This window comes from Amblyraja radiata, chromosome 2, assembly GCF_010909765.2.
Source record: "Amblyraja radiata isolate CabotCenter1 chromosome 2, sAmbRad1.1.pri, whole genome shotgun sequence".
NCBI classification, from domain to species: Eukaryota; Metazoa; Chordata; class Chondrichthyes; order Rajiformes; family Rajidae; genus Amblyraja; species Amblyraja radiata.
In genome coordinates this window covers 27,736,946-27,756,250 of record NC_045957.1, presented here as the reverse complement: position 1 = coordinate 27,756,250, position 19,305 = coordinate 27,736,946, and the positions used below count along the sequence as shown (strand labels likewise).

Here is a 19,305-nt window from a genome sequence, read left to right as displayed (position 1 = left end):
TATCCAGTCTTTCTTCATAAGACAGTCCTGACATCCCAGGAATCAGTCTGGTGAACCTTCTCTGCACTCCCTCTATGGCAATAATGTCCTTCCTCAGATTTGGAGACCAAAACTGTACTGTACGCAGTACTCCAGGTGTGGTCTCACCAAGACCCTGTACAACTGCAGTAGAACCTCCCTGCTCCTATACTCAAATCCTTTTGCTATGAAAGCTAACATACCATTCGCTTTCTTCACTGCCTGCTGCACCTGCATGCCCACTTTCAATGACTGGTGTACCATGACACCCAGGTCTCGCTGCATCTCCCCTTTTCCTAGTCGGCCACCATTTAGATAATAGTTTACAAAAGAAAATCAGTGTTTGATATTAAACTGTATGCTTTATCATTAACTCTTAATGTCCTTTAAAATGGTCTAATAAAACCACTCAGTTGAACAAACAATTGCAGCAAAGCATGAATTTGCCATTCAAACTGCAGCAGTTCAGTTAGTTCTGCTGTTTGGCTTGTATTTTAAGAACAGCTTAAATATACAAAAAAGTCAAAGATAAAAAATTTGAGACTGATTGCTTCAAACCTTCACGTGATCGACTAATTCACGTGATTTCGACTAATGCACTCAACTCGACGTGCACAATCAAATAAGATCAAATAGAACAAATTGTCCGACAACTTTAGGCTGTGCACGCCCATACGCAAGAAGAAGAAGAATTGACTACAGATTTAAATCGTTTGTTTTCATAATTACACACTGGTCTCTTATACACAATGCAGCACTATGATTACTGAGATAATACATTAATTAATCTCTCCCATGAGGCATTTACAAAACATATTCTGTAACTTGTTTTTTCTTGATGTCCCCAAAGCCTTTTGAGTAAGTTTAATATATTTGGAAATATTATGTTAACAGTTTGGTCAAATAACTTATTTGCCTGGCTTTGTTTTCATACAATGTTTTCTGGAAATTCTGGACAAATGTTCTGTTTTGAGTTTTGGTTATCATAAAGTAGTCTTTGGAAATTTGTTCAAAGAATGGAAGAAACACTTTGATTTATCTGGATATTCTTCCATCACTTTATACGATGAAGTACAACATTTTTTGTATGTGTCATATATTGTTCTGCTCTCACTTTCGACCAGGTACACAGGGCTGCCAACATTGGGTGAGAGTTGGGAGTGAGAAATTGCGAGAGAACAAGCCCGAGGGAGCGAAGCAACCGGGGGGGGGGGGGGGGGGGGGGGGGGGGGGGGGGGGGTGGGGGGTGGGGGGGGGAGAGGGGGAGAGTGAGGGAGAGGGGGGGAGGAGACAGGCTGGGAGCGCGAATAGAGAGCTAGAGGCTTTCCCTTCAGCGGGGGAGTGGTGAGAGAGGGGAGAGACAGAGAGGGAGAAAGAGAGCAGAGAGAGAGAGGGTGAGAGGAGAGAACGTGGAAGAGAGAGGAGGAGAGTGACGCTGGATGCACACTTGGCCTTGCTCCTAGCCCCTCTACACTGACAATATATCCGGCCCTCACATAAAGCCCCATATCTGACCCACTGGACTTAACCTATTATGCTCAAGTCCACAGGTGCTTATCTAATGCAGTAATCCTTTATAGGACACTTCACAGACCAAATTATCTACAACAAAATTTGCTACATCCATTGGCTTCCTTGTTATCTAACATGCTAGTTACATTGTCAAAGAAGTCATCAATTGGTTGAACACAATTTCTCATCCATAAAATTATACTCACTCAGCTGTATAAGTATTATGTTACCATTTCCTTCATTTCCCTAACAAACTGTCCTGAAGTCATTTTCACTCCCAATGTTTTCAGTATTTTGCTGTCTTCCTCTCAGCTGGGACTTTTCCAAAATGCAAAGTCCAATAACTATATATTTAAGCGATATTATTCTATTACATGTGATCTTGAGAGTACATAATATTTTCTGTGGTATTCATAACACAACAATGATAAAAACATAGTTTTGATTGCACCTACCAACATGCATACATTATTATATTACAGTTAATATGTACCGAGGGGAAATTTTTGTTCCAATATTCCCCATTCCCAATTACTTTTACATTGAAGTGATTGAAATCCAAGTGAAGTTTTAATGGCATCATAAAAGTCAAACCTCCGGAATGGATGATATTCATTACGTGGTAGGTTGAGGTCAGTATCAGTACAATTACTATATTAAACTTTGAACCTTCAGATGTCCTGGTTCAAGCTAAAACTAAAGACAAATAATAATCTCCTCACACATTCCCCTGCAAGTATCTCTGTTACTCTTTTAAAATATCCCCCTTCTTTGAACAAGCTCTTAAATATCGCATCTGAATCAGTTTCCATCTGATTACACTCCTTGAAGATGTTCATCTACATGTTCAATTAATAAAACAACGAGATTGGGGACATTTCTATTCAACCTGTCAAAGGAGTTGGGGGGGGGGGGTTAGAAATAGTCAGTGAGGTAAACAAACATAATAGTTGAGTGGCAAATGACAATGGTGCTACCTTCCCAATGTTGTGACAGACAGCCTGACACCTTGCATGTCATTTTAATATTACACTTATCCCATCCCCCTGGATATTCCAAATTAATAAATTAAGGTTTTGTCAACTAATTACAAATCAATAACATTAGCCAACTCTGAAACATGAAGCGCTGAGCATTGGGATCCAGACATCATGGACAACAGGCCTCAGTTCCCCGCTCACATCTGGCAGTATTCTCCGTCTGAACCAGGGACCGCGGAGTGTTTTTGAAAGTGGGGAGGCTGAGCGATCACTGATCACTGGCCTTGGGGGTACCCGGTGAGGGAGTGGAGCAACCGAATGAGGAGAGGGTGTGGAAGTGGGGTGTCCCCCCTCCCAGTGTAGGGACTTTTTGAAACTTGATGTATTAAAATCATGTTTTAGTGCATTGTAGAAATATGATTTCAATGTTTTTTGTATGAATTATTTTTAAGAGATAACTTTTTACGGGATAACTTTTTCCGCACAAAGGGTGGTGGGTGTATGGAACAAGCTGCCAGAGGAGGTAGTTGAGGCAGGGACCATCACAACATTTATGAAACAGTTAGACTGATACATGGATAGGGCAGGTTTGGAGGTATGGACCAAAAGCAGGTAGCGTAGCTGGGACATGTTGGCGGGTGTGGGCAAGTTGCGCCGAAGGGCCTGTTTTCACACTGTATCACTCTATGACTACATTATACCTCCACCATGCATGAATGCTTCAAAATCAAGTGATTGAGTTTTATTGCCATATACTCAAGCATAGAAACATAGAAAATAAGTGCAGGAATAGGCCATTTGGCCATTCGAGCCAGCTGCCATTCAATATGATCTATTCATCTAAAATCAGTACCTCTTTCCAGGTTTTCTCCCCATGTACCTTGATTTCATTAGCCCCAAGAACTAAATGTAACTCTCTCTTGAAAACATTCAGTGATTTAGCCTGCACTGCCTTCTGTGGCAGAGAATTCCACAGATTCACAACTCTCTGCGTGAAGAAAGTTTGTCCTCATCTCAGTCCTAACTGGCCTACCCTTTATTCTTAAACTGTGACTACTGGTTCTGAACTCCCCCAACATTGGGAACATTTTTCCTGCAGTTACAGAAAGTGAAAATATAGCAGGCAAGCAGGGTGCTTTCTCCAACCACTCCCATTTGAAGTCCACTATCTTCCACCGTTTCTACCCAGTGCTTGGTACTTACTTCCAGCAGCCACTGGTTGTCCTCCAGGATGCACTGAGCCGTAGCCTGGTCCATGCCGGTCACCTGGGCGAATTTGGCACAGAGACTCTCACGGCAGCGGCGCAACGCTTCCAACACCTCCGATGGCCCGGGACTCTTGCACTGAGGCTCTCCCCTCTTTCTCCCCCTCTCTCTCTCCCTCACCTCACTCTCCCCCCTCTCTCTCGCCTCCTCTTCCCCCTTTTCTCCTCCCATCTCACTCTCCCCCCTCTCTCTCGCCTCCTCTCTCTCACCTCCTCTTTCCTCTCTCTCTCCCCCCTCCCCCCCTCTCTCCTCTCTTTCTTCCCCTCTTTTTCCCCTAACTCTCTCTCCCCTCTCTCTCCCTCTCTCTCCCTCACTCTCTCTCCCCCTCTTGCTCTCTCTCCACACACTCTCTCCCCTCTCTCTCTCACCTCTCTCTCTCCCCCCTCTCTCCCCTCCATCTCTCCCCCACATCTCTCCCGCATTTCTCCCTCCCACCTCACTCTCCCCCTTACTCGCTCTACCCTCTCTTTCTCCTCTGTCTCTATCTCCTCTTTCTCTTTGCCCCCCCTCTCCCTCTTCCCCTCTCTCTTTTACCACCCCTCTCTCTCCCCCTCCCTCCCCCTTCTCTCCTCCCATTCTCTCCTCCCCTCTCTCCTCCCTCTCCACCCCCTCTCTCTCCCCTCCCTCTTCCCTCTCTCTCCTCTCTCTCTTCCTTTCTCCCTCCTCTCACTCTCCCCCTCTCTTCCTCCCCCTCTCTTCCTCCCCCTCTCTTCCTCCCCCTCTCTTCCTCCCCCTCTCTTCCTCCCCCTCTCTCTCACCCCCTCTCTCTCACCCCCTCTCTCTCTCCCACCTCACTCTCCCCCCTCTCCTCTTTCTCTTCCCCCTCTCCCTCCTCTCTCCCCATTCTCTCCCCCTCTGTCTCTCCCCCTCTCTCTCCTCACCCCCTCTCTCTCTCCCCACTGTCTCCCTGTCTCCTCCCCCCCTATCTCTCCCCCTCCCTTTGAGAGTCTCTGTCCCTTCGGGAACAGAGACTCTCACGGCAGCGGCGCAACGCTTCCGACGTACGGAAGACATGAAATTATAGATTCTCAAAAGTTTCCCGTTTAATGGCCTAAAATAGAATAGATCCTCTGATAGACCAACTTTAAATCAAATTCTTTAAAATGTTGCTTGTCGCTTAAAGCAAAATTAAAATCCTTCTAAATACTATTCTGAATAAATGTTAAATAATCATCTGTGAAAATAGGCAGGTGTAAGATAATTGTTATAAGAATAAATGGCTTTAATCATGCTGTTAAAGAATCTATTCCATTTCATGTGGCTGATCTACATCAGTTTTTTGTCAACAGTTTCAGTTGTGACGCAATAAAAATAGCTTTAGTACACAAATATAAAAAGTACGGGAGTATAACAAGTGGGAAATCAGTTTATTTGTTATGTCTGATGGTTCTTGCATTTTATATTTAAATAAAGAAATTCCTCAAAAATCTGTGACAAGTTAATGAGATGTTTTATTTTTTTCTTTGTCAGATGTTGTGAAATAGCTAATTTTGTGAGGGAGTGGGCTTTTGATGGGTCGTGTGGAGCAGATAATATAATTTGGAATCCAATTGAAAAAAAATGTTACTCTTCTTGCAGCAATGAACAGCTCTGTGCCTTGTGCTATTGTGGTGAGCGGAGCTCGTTGGGGCAAGGCGAGTTAAAAAGGTTCAGCCCAACTCCAGATTTCACTGTGCTAAGAAAGAGCCCTTCTCAAGCAAAGCAAGACAGTACCAACAATTCAGAGGATAGTAATGACAAGAGCCTCAAGCAGTGTTCCACATCACAAAGGCAACAGAAAAAGTGAGTAGATTGTTAATTTTAGTCAAGGGAAAATCCATGTCCTTTTTGTGTGCTTTTGAATTTTTCAAAGTTTTGTATCTGCAGACATTTTTGCAGTTCTTATTTCAGGATTATATTTGTAAATGTTAATCATGTCAGCAATATCCATTTAATTTTCTGCTAAACATGCATCTTTATTCTTTCTTGCCTACATGTAATGTTAATGTGGAAGAGCATATCTGACATTTTTCTCTTCCTTCATTAGTTTTCACGACACCTGAGTTTATTGAGGTGTTCCACAGATATAGAGTGTTCTCCTCTGTTCGTGTCAATTCATCGTCTGAACCTAAGTAATGACTTGTGTTGTCTATTCACTTTTGTTGTAATAGAGAAGAGAAGTGGGATTGGAAGACTGAGAATGGATTTGGGCCAAGCCAGACGGCCTTGTTAATGTGTGCTTTGCAGCAGAAATCTGTAGATAACAAATGGGAGCATTAATCCTAACCAATTTTACTTCCTTCTTGCAATGGATGCTGTCATTGATGAAAATAGCGAACAGCTGCCAACTACACTGCTAACCTACTATCTTAACTTAAAAATGTCTGGATTTTACCTAAAATGAGTACCATTAACAAGTTTTTAAAAAATCTGAAATATTAAAACTTTTTGGTAATAAGTCATTTCCATTCTAAAATAATGTATGCTTCAAAATTTGAATCAAGGCTTATGACTGAATATTGTTTAAATGTGTTTACCATTTGTGTTGCTACAAATGTATACACAAAATTTGTTGATTCAGTAGATTTAGGTTTATTGTTATCACCTATTCCCGGGTATAATCTAAAGCTTTATTTTTCCATTCTATCTAATCACATCAGATAAACTACACATAAGTACAATCAAACATAATTACACTAGGTAGAGCAAAGGGGAAGGTACAAAAAGCAGAATATTGTTCTTGGTGCAACAGTTCCATAGACAAAGTTCAATGTCTGCATTGGGGCAAGGTGAATCGGACAGTATCCTAGCTTATGGAAGGACTGTTCAGAAACCTGATAACAGAGGGGAAAAAGCTGTTCCTGCGTCTGGTGGTGTGTGCTTTAAAGATTCTCTCCCTTTAGCCGGGCAGCACCGGGGAGAAGGAATGACAAGGGTAGGATAAGTCTTTGATTATGTTGGCTGTTTTTCTGAGGTAGCGTGAAGTATAGATGGAGTCAATAGTGGACAGATTTAACTGTGTGATGGACTGGGCAACCAGAGCTGTTTCCAAACCAAGCAGTGATGCAACCTCAAGGTATGCTTTCTGGTATGTCTATAGATATTTGTAGAAGTAGTATGTGGAAGGTGCATCTTTCTAGGATTAGTCAAGTTTGATCTAAGTTCAATAAGATGTTTAAGAAGCTATGCGAATACAAGTTTTTGGCCTATAATTTTTGCTTGGTTACATTTGCTTTTTCAATGCAAAATAACACAAAGAAGGTGATATTGAGCAGACGATTAAAGTGCTTTGAATGCTGGTTAACCCATTAATAACCACATTAAAAAAAAGCTGAAAAGCTGTCAAAAAGCAGAAATGTTTGAGTATGTCTAACATTCACGAGCATTGAGCTGTTAAATATTAAACATAATTAATCCTGGCTTGATAAGTGCCAAGTAACATTAGCACCATAACTGACAAGCACTGATGATCTTCAACATCTGTGGTTGTAAATTACTAGAGGGAATTCTAAGGGATAAAGTATATACATTTGGAAGGACATGTTGATTAGGGATAGTCGGTGTGGTTTTGTGCATGGGGGATGGTATCCCACGAATTTGACTGAACTTTTTGAAAATGTAACCAAGAAGGTTGATGAGGGCAGTATGGATTTAATCTGTATGGATGTAAGAAAGGCTTGTGATAAAGTTGCTCTGAAAGGTTAGATGGTGTGGGATGATCTACAGAATTTTCTTAATGGGGGGGAAACAGAGGGTATTGGTAGAATGTTGTTTATTAGACTGGAGGCCTGTGAATAGTGGTATATCTCGGGGATCGGTGCTGGGTCCATTGCTGTTTATGTATCAATGACTTGGATGAGAATGTACAAGATATGATTAGTAAGTTTGCAGACGACACTAAAATAGGTGGTATTGTAGAGAGTGAAATGGTTATCGTGAATTACAGCAGTATCTTGATCAGCTGGGTAAGTGGGCCGAGGAATGGCAAATGATGTTTAATTGGGGTGAGTGTGGGGTGTTGCAATTTGGGAAGTCAAACCAGTGGAGACATTCACAGTGATTAGTAAAGCCCTGGGGAGTGTTGTAGAACAGAGATCTAGGAATTCAAGTATATATTTCCCAAAAAGTGGCATTGCAAGTTGATTGTGTGATGAAGGTAGCTTTCATCTGGCCTTCATCTGTCAGAGAATTGAGAATAGATGTTGGAACATTATGCTACTGTTGGAATATTGTATTCAGTATTGGTCACGTGAAGCGTGGTCTTAGAGGTGTATAAAATCATAAGAGGAATCAATAGGGTGAATACATCCATTATTTTTCCCAGAATAGGCGAATCAAGAACTAGAGGGCATAGGTCAAAGGTGAGAGGGGAAAGGCTACTTTTTAACTCAGACAGTGGTGGGAAGATGAATCGAACTACCGGAGGAAGTAGTCCAAGCAGGTATCATAGCATCAAACAAGGAACTGCAGATGCTGGTTTATATATTTTTTTAAAAGACGAAGTGCTGGCAGCATCCCTGGAGCACAGAGGGGGAGCAGTGTAAGAGGGTCTCACAGAACTCGCGTCTGAGAGAGCAGGCAAACTTTTTAAAAGTAGGCATACCTTGAGGAGGTTTTGCAGTGGCGTAGTAAATTGTAGAAACAAGGAACTGAAGGTGCTGGTTTACAAAACAAAACTGCTGGTGTAACTCAGCGAGTCAGGCAGTATCTCTGGAGCACAGAGGGGGAACAATGAGAACATTTAAGTAGTTTGGACAGGCAAGTTATTCACGTCCTGACATAGCGTCTTTGACCATTTACAAGGCTAAAGCCAAGAGAATTATTGAATATGTTCATTTGCCTTGGTGAGTACAGGTATATTAACAATCCAGGAGCGCAATACCATCCATATCTTCAGGTCTGTGATCATACAGTGCATACTGTCTGCCCTGGTTTGACATACCAAAATACAGCACCTTATTCTTGTCAGAGTTAAGTTCCATTTGCCATTCCTTAACCCACTCTCCCAACTGATCTAGATCCTATTCTAATCTTAAATATCCTCCCTCTATATCCACTATATCACTAATACTGGTGTCATCTACAAATTTACTATCAACGTTAACGGCATTGGCAGCAAATTATTAATATAGATAATAGACAACAATGGTTCCAGTGATGAACCCTGCAAAACTCTACTCATCACCTTGCCACCGATTAGTAAAACAACCTCCATAATTGCCTTTTGTCACCTTCCACCAAGCCGATTTTTAATCCAATTGTCTAGTTTACCTTGGATTCCATGTGAATTTTCAGATATTCCAGACTAGCTTAATGTAGCTGCTCATGATTTTAAAAACCTATAGAAGGTCACCCCTAGCCTCGACTCCAGGGAGAACCGTCCCAATCAGGCCTTATAATTCAAGCTCTCCAGTCCTTGCATATCCTTTCTGCATCAGCTCTAACTTAATCACATCCTTCGTCTGGTATGATGCCCAGAACTGTTCACCAACGTCTTGTACAGCTGCAATAAGATGTCCAAACTCTTGAAGCCATTGCTCAGTTCCTTGAAGGCAAGCCTAACATACGCCACTTTGTCTACTTGTATTGCCATTATCAGGGAACTATATACTTGTACCCAGAGGTCTCCCTGGTCTTAGTGTTGAGGAACTGAACTTATGGACACAGTTGAAGTTCTGAGATTTGTTCTTGCAACTAATTTAGTCTGATAATATAATCAGCGAACACTGTATACTCAAAATTGCATTTTTACACCAAACAAGGAATTGAATTAGCTTAATACTTTAATTACTTCACTTTGGAAAGGTCACAGTTCAAATCACTTCAGTTAATTCCAAAGCGGCCTTTTTCAAATAGCAGTTAATTGAAGCTGGCGATTCATTCATTTTTCCTGCAAACATTGATTTGTCAATTTGACCCTAAAAGGTTCCCAACCTTCAAGGTAATTTTAATTGTACCACTTCAGTGCACCTGTGTGTGCATAGTGAATTACAATTCTGTAAAATGCTGGCTGCTGTACTTTTGTTGCATTCACTTTTTTCTTTAAAAGTTGTGCTATTAATAATTCAGGTAATTATTTTTGTAACCGGCATGATCTTGACCGGGGATATCATAACAAAGAGATCCTCGGAAAATGTACTATAAAGACAAGCCATGTACTCTCGTTCAGCGTCTTTCTCAGGCCAAAATAATCTGCAACACTAGGCAAAATCCCCATCTGAATCTGTTGAAGTTAATGTGGGGGTGGGGGTGGGGGGGGGGGGGGGTGGCGGCACAGGCAATTAACAAGGGTACTTTATCCATCCAAACTGTAATGTGCGTATTTATTTGTGAGCAAAGCTGCATTTTATAATATGGATGACAGTTGTCTGGTTTGACGACATGCAAATTTACTTATTTGAACAGTTTTATTCCACTACAGTTTACTACCTTGTAGCCTGGCCGAACCCTCACTTTTAAACTATTTTTATTAAACCGTGGGACCAATCCTAACTTAATGGTGAAAGCGTGTTAGCGGCAGCAATAGTCATGCTAAAAATGAAATGTCAATCTGTTTGTGCATACAGCAGTAGACCATATACGTGAACAAATGAAGCAGTATCCCATAGGCCGAACCTTTGAAATTCCACAGACCAGATCAATGATCAATCCTACCATGTCCAACCATAAACAGTGTTGGACAATTAAACCATAACTCAAGGAGGATGGCTGCATATGGAGACACAAGGAACTACAGATGCTGGAATCTTTTGTCAAACACAATGTGCTGGAGTAACTCAGCAGGTCAGACAGCATGACTGCAATAAGTGGGCAGGTGACGATTACGGTATTATATTGCATGATAAGTTGCTTTCATCAGAGTCTATCACTCGCATATAAAACAGAACAGCCATCTGCAGTTTTGAGGTGCTACGGGCTGCATACTGTACTCTTCCTAAGACCTCTTTGTCTTAGAAGCTAATTCAGTGCACCCTATTTGACGTCAAGGAAAGGCTAATCTCAATAGATTAAAAAAAAGTCTTGACATCATATGCCTAAATGAGAAATTAGGATAACTTTTCACCAGCTTGAATCTAGATTTTGAAATTTTACCTCGCAAGCCCATACATGAATCATGTCTGTCAAAAAAAACAAGTCCCGAAAGCATCATTGTTTAGTTTCCTTCAATCCCAAGAATAGTTCACTCTGCCTGTTCTTGAGCCCATTTATGTTTTTATCGATGCCACTGACCTTTAATTGCAATGGCCTCAATTTTACTAACCAGTAATAAATGCCTTCTCCATAAAGATGACAGTGCATCAAAAAATGTAATCGGGGAAGTGAAATACAATAACATAATACATCTATACCGATTCTCCATCATTAGGTCAATTCTATGTGCTAATGCTGATTTCCTTATTCTTTTTAAAAGCTACCTCATCACTGAGATTAAACGTTATCACTGTACCATTATCTGCTGGCACCATTCCTGCACCAAAGGAGGATGGACGACTAAGTCACACTTCTGCATTTTTCATTCTAATTTCCTTGCTGAATCTGAATTTTCTCATGACACATGCGAAAGATGAATTTGGGTACTTCCATTAGAATAAAAAGCCAGTGAGCATCAGTACTGTTAACCCAAAAACTTGAAGAATTATTGTTGAAAACCAATCTAGCTCACTAATGTCCTTCAGGACAAATTGTCTGCCCCTATCAGATTAACCTTTACACAAATCCCATTTTGGTTGAGTGTTAACTGATTTGGTAAATGGTGAGTTTTGGGGCCTAATTAATGATAAATGTAATTTTCCATTGGTGTTCCCACTGCGAGAATAAGTAAACAGCAAAAGAAAATGGACAATGACCATGTTTAGAAAATCCAATAATACTCTGTCCAATTAATTCTTAACAATCAGAATATCCTGGAAGTTTCCGTTGACCAGAAATTTTACCTGAAAAATCACATGAAAGTTATGCCTGTTAAATGTGCTCAGAAAGAGAGCATCGTGTGGTGAATGACAAATCTTTCGACTTTCCATTATTTGAAAGATGCTCCAAAAATTTAGTGAGAATCTGCAGAACATTTTCAAAATTAATTGAACTGAAAATATGGGGATCAGATGAAAAGAGCGGAAGAGGCACAGGGTTAGCTATAATTTTATTGAATGCAGTTTTGCAAGGAGAAAAGGGTGAATGGTTCACTGATTCTGTTTGTGTTCAGGAGTGTGATGGAATGCTCTCCATTTGCATAAATGATTGCAAGCTCAGCAACACTTGAACTTTTGAGACAACATTTATCGGGACCTTGTACACCGTTCCAGAATTCTGACCAGTTGATTTCTTAGTGTTTGCTGTCATGAGAATTGAAAATACAGCAAAGGAAATGAGGCTATGAGGGAATCTGGTAGCAATTGTGGATTGTAAGATAATCAGGGGTTGTGCATCAGGAGTTTGTAGTTTGAGGCTGTAAAGGTTGATGCGCTTGTTTCAGGGCAGCCAGAATTACAATGATAAATCGATTGTGTACAATTAAGGTCAGCCACCAAGACCACTGTGGAAATCTTAAATTATTATGACTTAATTAGGTTGGCAAGGAATGATAGTGGGATGTTAACAAATGGGGAACAGGGTGATAACCATGAAAATAGAATTAGTAATGCTCTCTTCCCTATCTTATTTTAGAATAGTAATCCTGTCAAACTTGTGTTCTGTAGGCTAAGCCTAATGATCTGTTGATATGATTTCAAGTGCCATCAGCTGTGTAATTTCAATTCCGTTTCATTTGAGCTGAAAAAAACAAATATCAATTTCTAAAATAATGGATCAATGAACATGATAGAAATGTTTCATCTTTTCTTACACACTGTCACAAATGCGACTTTAACCCAAAAGTAATGTGCTTAATAACTGGATCTAAAATTGCCTACTACACCTGTCAGTTCGATTAAACCACTACAAAAACCAGATGGAAGACTAAAATTGAACAAATCAGTTAGAATCAATCTTAATATCAAATGCAACAAATGCACTGAGCTCAGTCAGTTTCATAAAGTACGTTCCATAAATATCTGGAGTCTTCTGCTTTCCTCTAGTCAATATATTATCAGCATCTGATGTGATATGATGCTTCAAGGACTGGGGCCATATACATCCCTTTAAAGCTGGATCTTTGACCCTCGTCGGCAGACCACAATCGGTGCAATCGGTAACAACTTCTATCACTGACCATAAATACAGGCACACCTCATGGCCGCATGCTTACTCTTTGTACCCACGACTCTTGCTAAGCACAGATCCAATGCCATCTATAAATTAGCCAATGACAACACTGTTGTTAGCCAAATCAACACCGTACACAAGAGATGGAACACCTGGTTGAGTCTTGTCACAACAACAGCCTCTTGTGCAAGAGTCATATTGTGAACCAGTTAACTAATCGTTGACTTTAGAAATGGGAAGTCAGGAGACCATCTACCAGGGTACAAAGGGGGGTTGGCAGTGGGGAGAGTTCAAATTCCTGCGCATTAAGGTATTGAGCCCAACAGTTGTTGGGGAAGGGGAGGGATGACCGAACCGCGGAGGGTGATCCCTGTGGAACTCAGAAATGGGTGGGGAGCGGAAGATGTTTGACTGGTGGTGGGATCGCATTGTAGCTGGCAGAAATGTCAATGAATGATGTGTTGGACGCGGAGGTTAATGGGGTGAAAGGTGAGGGAACTATCCCTGTTCTGTCTTGTGGGGGGGGTCATAAGAACTGAAATGTGGGATATAGAGGAGATATGTGAGGGCTTAACCTCCGAGGGAAAGGCGTGTTTCCTGGAAACAGCAGGACATTTCAGATGTTCTGGAGTGGAAAGCATCACAAGAACATTGCAATATAGATGGAGAAACTGAAATAAAAGGACAGCGGCCCTACAAGACAGATGATGGGTGAAGGTGTACTCTGGGTACCTGTTACAGTCTTTTAGTTTTAGAGATATGGCATGAAAACAGGCCTTTCAGCCCACCAAGACCAGCAATCAACTGTCCACTAGTTCTGTCCTACTCACGTGGGGCAATTTACAAAAGCCTATAAACCTGCACGCCTTTGGAATGTGGGAGGAAACCAAAGTACCCGGAGAAAACCGAAACACCCGGAGAAAACCCACGTGGTCACAGGGAGAACATACAAACGCCATACAGACAGCACCCATAGTCGAACCCAGTTCTCTGGCGCTGTAAGGCGGCAACTCTACTGCTGAGTCACTGTGCTGCCCTGTCAGTAGATTTGTTGTAGATATCAGTGGACTGTTTCTCTTCCGAGTTGCAGCTAAGAGATCAAGAAAGGGAGAGAGATGTTGGAAACGGTCCACATAAATTTGAGGGCAAGGTAAAAGTTAGTGGCAAAGTTGATGACATTTTACATGGTTGCAGGAGACAGCCCCATCTTAGTTGAGAAGAGTTGTAAAATGGTGCTGGGGTAGGCTTGTAACAAAGACCACACCACATAGCCAACAAAGTGGCAGGCATTGCTGCCTGCATAGAGTCCAAAGGATTTTCCATGGAAACACCTTTAATTGAAGGTGAGAGAAATCAAAAGATAAATTGAGAGTGAGAACAAGTTCTGCCAAATGGAGAAACCATTAGTTGTGAACATTGTTTGTCCAGCATCCAGATTTTAACATAGCACAGGAATGGACCCTTCGGCCCACAATGTTTGTGCCGAACATGATGCCAACTTAAAATGATCTAATCTCCCTGTACATTATCCATGCCCTTCTACTCCCTGCACTTCCATATGCCTATCTAAAGGCCTTTTAAATGGCGCTAACAGATCTGTCTCCACCACCACACCTTCCCCTGCGTATCTCCATTAAACTTTCCCCCTCTCACCTTATAGCTATGTCCTCTAGTGTTGGACATCTCCACCCTGGGGATAAAAAGGTTCTGACTGTCCAGCCTATCTACGCCTCTCATAATTTAATATACTTCTATCAAGTCTCCCCTCAACCTTCGTTCTAGTGACCGAGATTTCTTTCTCATTAAGCATTCTGAACATTGCATCCAAGTACCTTGGTTCTCACTATCAGTCTCATCTTCCCTCTCCACAACCCCTGTCCATGCCCCGTACTGTATCTTGGGGCAGTCTATTATGTTTGAATAATCAAAATATTTTATTCAACCCCGAGTTTAGTTTTCAACTGCATATTGCTCCATTTGGAAATGCAGCTACAGGTGCACAACCTTTTATCCGAAGATCCATATAACGAAAACCTCCGAATAGCGGCCATTTTTTCGGTCCTTGAAGAAAGGTCCTTGAAAACGTTCACCGAGGGCGGCCCGCAGAGGTGACAGCGGAACCTCCGGTCGGTCCTCGAAGAAAGGGGAACTAAATCCCCATTCATAAAAGAGAAGGTGAGGGTATATTGCGCGGGAGGGTTAATAATTGACAATATGCTGCTGCTTGCCCGCTGAATTAAAAAGTTCCCACGGTAGACTCACGATATACAGTGTTTCGTGAGTCTTGCGTGGGAACTTTTTAACTCAGCGGGGCAGGCAGCAGCAGATTGTCGCTCGCTTCAGTTTCACCCCACCTACACCCCTCTGCTTCCCGGCCATGTGTGTGACCCCTTCCCTCCCCTCTCCAGCTCCCCGCCCATTGCACCGGCGCGGGGGCTTTGCACTGTCTTCACGTCGGCGATTGATGCAGCAGGACCGTGTCAGGACCAATTGGACACCGACCACCAGGCCCACCGCAAGCACGGAGATCCCAGAGACCAGCCCAGCCCCACTCCAACTACAGAGGAACCTGGGTTGCGGATGACGGGGCGCAGCTCGGGGCGTCGTAGGGGCCCATCGGGGAGCGGCCACTCAAAGCCACGCCGGGAGATGTAGGGCCCTGCCCCGGCCTTGATGTTGGAGCCCCCGGCGGGCGCTAGCAAGTCCGCGGCAATTTACAGCCACGCCGGGCGTTGTAAGGCCCCCCTCCAGGTCACTCTCAACCTCTATGATGTTTGCTCTCAACCCCGTAATTCGGGTGGGAGAAGTCGCCGCTGCCGGTGCCCCGCAAAGCAGTCTCCCACCGGAGACCCGCGAGCTCCCGGTGTCACCATCCACCGGAGTCGGGTCGCAGCAGCTCGCCCCCGCAACTCTCCACGCTCCGAAGCTGGCTAGCTCCACGGAGGTAGGTCCGTAGGTCCACAGCTCCCACCGCCGCCCACCGACCCCCAGGCCCACTGCAAGCACGGAGATCCCAGAGACCCACAGCCAGCAGCAACTCCAGCCCAGCCCCGCTCCAACTCCAGAGGAACACGTAGGGGCAGAAGCTGATGGTGTGCAAGGTACGTCTTGTTCTTGGGGTGGCGGATGAGGGGGCGCAGCTCGGGCTGTGGGCGAACTGCCACTTGTCGCTGTAGCGGCCAAAGATCATAGAGGAGCTCCTCTATGATCTTTGGTAGCGGCCCATCGGGGAGCGGATTCCTCTGGAGTTGGAGGGGGAGGGGGGTATTGTGCTGTTTGATCGCCCCCTGCTATCCCAGGGACAGGGAGACACAGCGGCGTTTTAGACTGGTGGGCAATCACTTCCAAAGTTCTGCCCACACAGTCAGTACACTTCTCCTACACTGTATTTCATACAAACATTTATTCTGCAAGAAAAAACGACATTGAAGACTCAAACTCGCGATCGAGTAACTGCCAGGATCAAGGCGCAAACTCGCGACCTTGCGGATATGAGCCGAGCATTCTACCACTGAGCCAGCCGTTAAAATCTACGCTAAATAATTTCCATTCCGAAGACCGACAAATTCTGAATTACGAAAAGTGTCTGGTCCCAAGGCTTTCGGATAAAAGGTTGTGCACCTGTACTTCCAAATCAGCAACAATGCCTATTAGAGCTCTCAATGGACTTTTATAACAGCTTTCTTCCAGATATTGAAAATTAAATTAGAACTCTAAAGCTGCCATGGTAAGTACAATCTTTGGACTATTAGTGTAGGCTTGTTGTAGTCGACTGGTTACAAAACAGCCAATCCTCTGAGTCACCACTGACAACACATGGGAGATCTGCTAATTAATAGTAAATATTTGGGGACTTTGAATTTCATTATCTTGTTGCAAATTTGGAAAGTGCCACAGCTGCAGCGATTCATTAAAGGATGATGTGAATAAATTAGAATAATTTTTACAAGTTTTGTATTGAGTCACCAGCTTCATGCATTAAACATGCAGTGTGATTTATAGTTCAGTAAAATTATACATAATTTTATGCAATAACTACTATAGAGACTGTATGAAGGTGTGACTTGTGCACCAATCTTATAATATTGACTTATTTGATTGCAAATACATGTTTTAGTTTATGATCATTCATGGCTATACAGTAAAATTAATGTTTCGGATATTAGGTTAAGAATAGTTTTCGAAAAAGACCATCGTCAGAAAGCAGTGAATTGAGAGAGGGTTATTTCATTGAGATGTTAAGCAATCCAGCTCAGAAAGATTAGAAACAAAGACATATAGGTTAAAGTAATTAAGTCGTTTATTACACATTATCTATTGAGAATTGGATATGCATCTATGTACTGCTTGCTAATTTAAAATGATTGAAAAAATCAATATATTTTCAAAAATTAAAAAAAAATTTAAATACCAAAACATTTGAACAATTAAAAATGTTTAGACAATTATTACAAAAAGGAAGACGGTAAAAATATCTTTCAAACTGTTGTATCTTCTATCCGATGGGAGAAAGGAGAAGAGAGGATGACTGGAGTGAAAGGGAACTTGGTTATGTTGGCTGTTTTCCTGAGGCAGCGTGAAGTATAGAATATAGGGGGGGCTGGTCTGATCAATGGACTGGGCTTACATCTACAACTCTGCAATTTCTTGCGGGAGTGCTGTTCCCTAACCAAGCTGTGATGCAACCCAAAAGTATGCCTTCTATGGTGCATTTGGATATGGAATGGTTGCTTACATGGTGGTGAAGGAAAAGTTGTAGGGATAAATGTTCCTTTGGTTGCAGGGAAAGTGCCAGGGGAGGGGGAGTGATAGGTGGTTAGGGATGTGTGAACCAAGGAGTCACTGAGAGAATGATCCTAGCTGAAAGTGGTCTGCAATGGAAAAATGTGGTTTGTGATGGGATTTATTGGCATTATTCACTATGGTTCTAAAACTGAAAAAGATAATTATTTATTGATAAATTGGAAAAAGTGAGGTACAACGAGACCTAGATATCTTTGCATACGGGTCACTAATTGTGCAGGCTCAGCACGTGATTGAGATGCCAAATATTATGTAGGCCTTGCAAGAGGTTTTGTGTACAGGAGCAAAGATGTTTTGGTGATATCCCAGCTGGTGTCTTGTGTGCAGTTTTGATCCATCGACTTGAGGAAGGATATTCTTGTATGGAGAATAGAACTAAGGTTTAGTTGGCTGCTACCTGGGATGTTAAGACTGACATACGAGGAAAGATTGGAATGTGAGGCGTATATTACGTTTACTAGAATATGAAAGAATGGGAAGCGATCTCAGAAACCTAGAGAATTATAACAACACTAGATAGACTAAATATAAGGAAGATATTTCTAATGATGGTAGTGCTCAGAACCAGAAGTCACAGCTTCAGGAAACAAGATCTCCTCAAGATGAATCTGTGGAATCTTCTACCACAGAAAGCATTGAACCAGTTTGTTGAATATATTCAAAAATATGGAAGATGTATCATTTGGCAGAGGTGTTAAAGGATAGATGAAGTTGGTGAGAACTGACAACTGATGTGGATAATCAACCTGATGGAGCAGGCTTGAAGGATCAAATTATTTAGTTTGGAGATACAGCGTGGAAACAGGCCCACTGAATCCGAGCCCACCAGCAATTACCCGTACACTAGTTCTATTCTACACACAAAGGTCAGATTACAGGAACCAATTAACCCACAAACCTATAAACCTGCAAAGACTTGTACGTCTTTGGGATGTGGGAGGAAACCAGAGCACCCAGAGAAAATGTGTCTGAAAGAACTGCAGATGTTGGTCGAAGGTAGACACAAAATGCTGGAGTAACACAGCGGGACAGGCAGCATCTCTGGAGAGAAGAATTGAGTGATGTTTCGGGTCGAGACTGAAGAAGAGTCTCGGCCCAAAACGTCACCCATTCCTGCTCTCCAGAGATGCTGCCTGTCCCACTGCATTACTCCAGCATTTTGTGTCTGCACCCAGAGAAAACCCACAAAGTCGCAAGAAGAATGTACAAACTCCGTACAAACACCACCTGTTGTCAGGATTGAACCCTGGTCTCTGGTGCAGTAAGGCAGCAACTCCAATGTGCACTCTACTCTTGATGCTATTTTCTTTTTGACTACATTAATAAAATACTTTTTTTGACAGTAAATTGCTGTTGTTTTTGTCATGTAAAATTACTCATTTGAAACAATAAGCTGAAATTAGCCGTAGATTAGATTGTAGTTTTAAAGGCATGGCTCTGTATGGAGAACAGGATAATAGTCTTAATTGATGTAACAGAAGTTAGTATGAGTAGCACTCTGATATCTGAATAATGGTCTGTTCAGAATGTTCAATGGCTTGCCTAA

General features: G+C 42.4%; 1 protein-coding gene across 17 annotated transcripts in view; it reads left to right on the top strand.

The window, feature by feature from the left end:
* kmt2c (lysine methyltransferase 2C) overlaps positions 1-19,305 on the top strand; it is a 394,622-nt gene that overhangs the window by 155,109 nt on the left and 220,208 nt on the right. For all 17 annotated transcript variants that reach the window (XM_033044025.1, XM_033044050.1, XM_033044059.1 and 14 more), the window contains one exon: positions 5,355-5,558. In XM_033044025.1, the coding sequence (XP_032899916.1) occupies positions 5,355-5,558 (204 nt within the window). The remainder of the gene's footprint in view (positions 1-5,354; positions 5,559-19,305) is intronic.